This window comes from Hipposideros armiger, unplaced genomic scaffold, assembly GCF_001890085.2.
Source record: "Hipposideros armiger isolate ML-2016 unplaced genomic scaffold, ASM189008v1 scaffold_17, whole genome shotgun sequence".
NCBI classification, from domain to species: domain Eukaryota; kingdom Metazoa; phylum Chordata; class Mammalia; order Chiroptera; family Hipposideridae; genus Hipposideros; species Hipposideros armiger.
In genome coordinates this window covers 1550575-1552697 of record NW_017731367.1, presented here as the reverse complement: position 1 = coordinate 1552697, position 2123 = coordinate 1550575, and the positions used below count along the sequence as shown (strand labels likewise).

The 2123-nt window shown below is 64.2% G+C and overlaps 1 protein-coding gene across 1 annotated transcript in view; it reads right to left on the bottom strand.

The window, feature by feature from the left end:
• Positions 1-24: 24 nt before the first annotated feature.
• ALPI (alkaline phosphatase, intestinal) overlaps positions 25-2123 on the bottom strand; it is an 8029-nt gene continuing 5930 nt past the window's right edge. Inside the window, exons 2-7 of the mRNA XM_019628257.1 lie at positions 2038-2115; positions 1868-1940; positions 1599-1733; positions 1315-1506; positions 978-1094; positions 25-866 (exon numbers count right to left, since the gene is read on the bottom strand). Coding sequence (XP_019483802.1) covers positions 505-866; positions 978-1094; positions 1315-1506; positions 1599-1733; positions 1868-1940; positions 2038-2115 — 957 coding nt within the window. The 3' untranslated portion in view covers positions 25-504. The remainder of the gene's footprint in view (positions 867-977; positions 1095-1314; positions 1507-1598; positions 1734-1867; positions 1941-2037; positions 2116-2123) is intronic.

The window sequence follows — 2123 nt, the reverse complement described above, 5'->3', positions numbered from 1 at the left end:
GGGGAGTGACCATCTCAGCAGCCACTGACTTGGGACAAGTCTCTCCTTTCTGTGTTGCCATCTATTCCTCTGTGTAATGGCAGGGGGTCCAGGGGGGAGCACTTTGTGTTAAAAGTCTTCCTGGGCATCAGCTCCAGCAGCCTCGGCAAGGAACGTGCTCCCAGGGATGGTTGCAGGGTGACAGAAAGCCGGCCATCTCCGGGCAGGGTGGGGGCAGAGTCCAGAGCAGTGGACAGGACCATGGGTGTCACAGGAAAGCCACTGCCTCAGCCTCCCCTGTGCCCCGCAGTCTGGCCCCAGCAGGGAGGGCTGGGGCAAGCGCTGAGTCCGCTGAGGCTCGCTTATTGCCAATAGTTAAAGGCCAGAATGTAGGGGCCCCTGGTGGGGCCTGGGGCTGGAGGCTTTGGGTGGGCGTGTTGTTGAACCCCAGGGAGTGGGGAGACCCAGAGATAGTGTGTGGGCTCCGAAGAGGGGGGGGCCTGTGGTGGTTAAGGCTGGGGACGGTCAGGGCACGTTAGCTCCAAGCAGCAGCAGCAGGGCCCCGGCCAGCAGAGTCAGGGACGCGCCGGCGGCCGGCCCGGGGTGCGCGGCGTCGGTGGGGTGGGGGCCGGGGCCGGCAGTGGGGCGGGGGCCGGGGCCGGGGCCGGCAGTGGGGCTGGCTGGGGAGCTGCCGGGGGGCGCCAGGCCACAAGCGGTGTAGGGCTCCAGGCAGGCGGCGAAGGCCATGACATGCGCCACGAAGGTCTGCTCCTGCACGCCGTGCACCAGGTGCGCCTGCGGGCCGCGCGCGTACACCGCCACATCCTCTCCGCCGTGCGTCTCGGACCACAGGGGCACGGCCGTCTGCTGCTGGTACTCGGGGTCCGCTAGCCAGAGGGTGCAGGTTTAGGCCTGGCTGGCGGGCGGGTGGGCTCCCTACTCCCGCTAGTCCCCCACCGAAGTTACCGCAGCCCGCCCACCCGCCCCGGTGCACTCACTGCTCTGGCTTTCGTTGACATTGGGCCGAGAGCCCCCGCTGAGGGCGAAGCCTGGGCCGTTGGCATAAAGGAGGGAGGTGTAGGCCTTGCCATCTGAGGCTTCCCCTGGAGCCAGCCCTGCACGGAGAAGGGGACCTGTGATGGCGCCGAGCACAGCTGAGCAGCGCCCCCTGTGGGCCAGCTCAGGCACTTCTTGCCGGTTCAGCGGCTTGATCTGCGCCAGAACCCAACGTGGTCATTGCTATCATGGCTCCTTTTGACAGGTGAGCAACCGGGCTCAGAGCAATTTCTACCATGTCATTTAGAAAACAGCACCAGCCACTCTCCCTGGCCCTACCGAAAATGGAGCTCCCACGCAGTGTGTAGCCACCGAAAGTGAAGACGTGAGAGTGGTCAGCGGTGATGAGGGTCAGCGTGTCCTTGTCGTTTGTGAGCTGGCTAGCCCTGTCAATGGCGTCATCGAAACTGACAGCCTCGGTCAAAGCTAGGTTAGCTCTGTTCTCATGATGACCGTGGTCAATTCGACCGCCTGCAGGAAGACCACAGGGGCGGTGGGTGATGGGGAACCTGCCCTGAGGCCCCTCCCCTCTTCTGCTCAGCGAGGGGCTGCCACTCACTCACCCTCCACGAAGAGGTAGAAGCCACGGGGGTTCCTGCCCAGCAGGCGCAAGGCTGCCTCCGTCATCTCCATGAGGGATGGTTCCTGCGTGGGGTCTCGGTGGGCTTCATACTTCATGTCTTTTGGTTCAAAGAGGCCTATGGGAAAGGGGGCTGGCAGTGACTGGCGAGGTGGCGTGGGGTCAGCGCACACACCCTGTGCACAAATGCTTGGCCATCTGAGGACCCGGAAGGACAGGGCAGGAAGGCGGGGGTGGGGAGGTGGTCATTACCCATGAGGTGCGTTACAGAGGGGTCCTGGGATGCCTGAATGAGCGCTGTTCGGTTCCACACATACCGGCCATTCTGGGAGGGACAGAACCAGCTTCAGACCCCAGTCCTGCGACCAGAAGCCCTGCCCTAGTCCTTCCGCTAGACCCCAGCAGCCAGGAGCGCCCATCACCTGGTGCTTTTCCTGCCACTCCTGCACCAGGTTCCGACCATCATTCCTGACTCCGCTCTGGGTGGCATCGTCCGGGTACTCAGGGT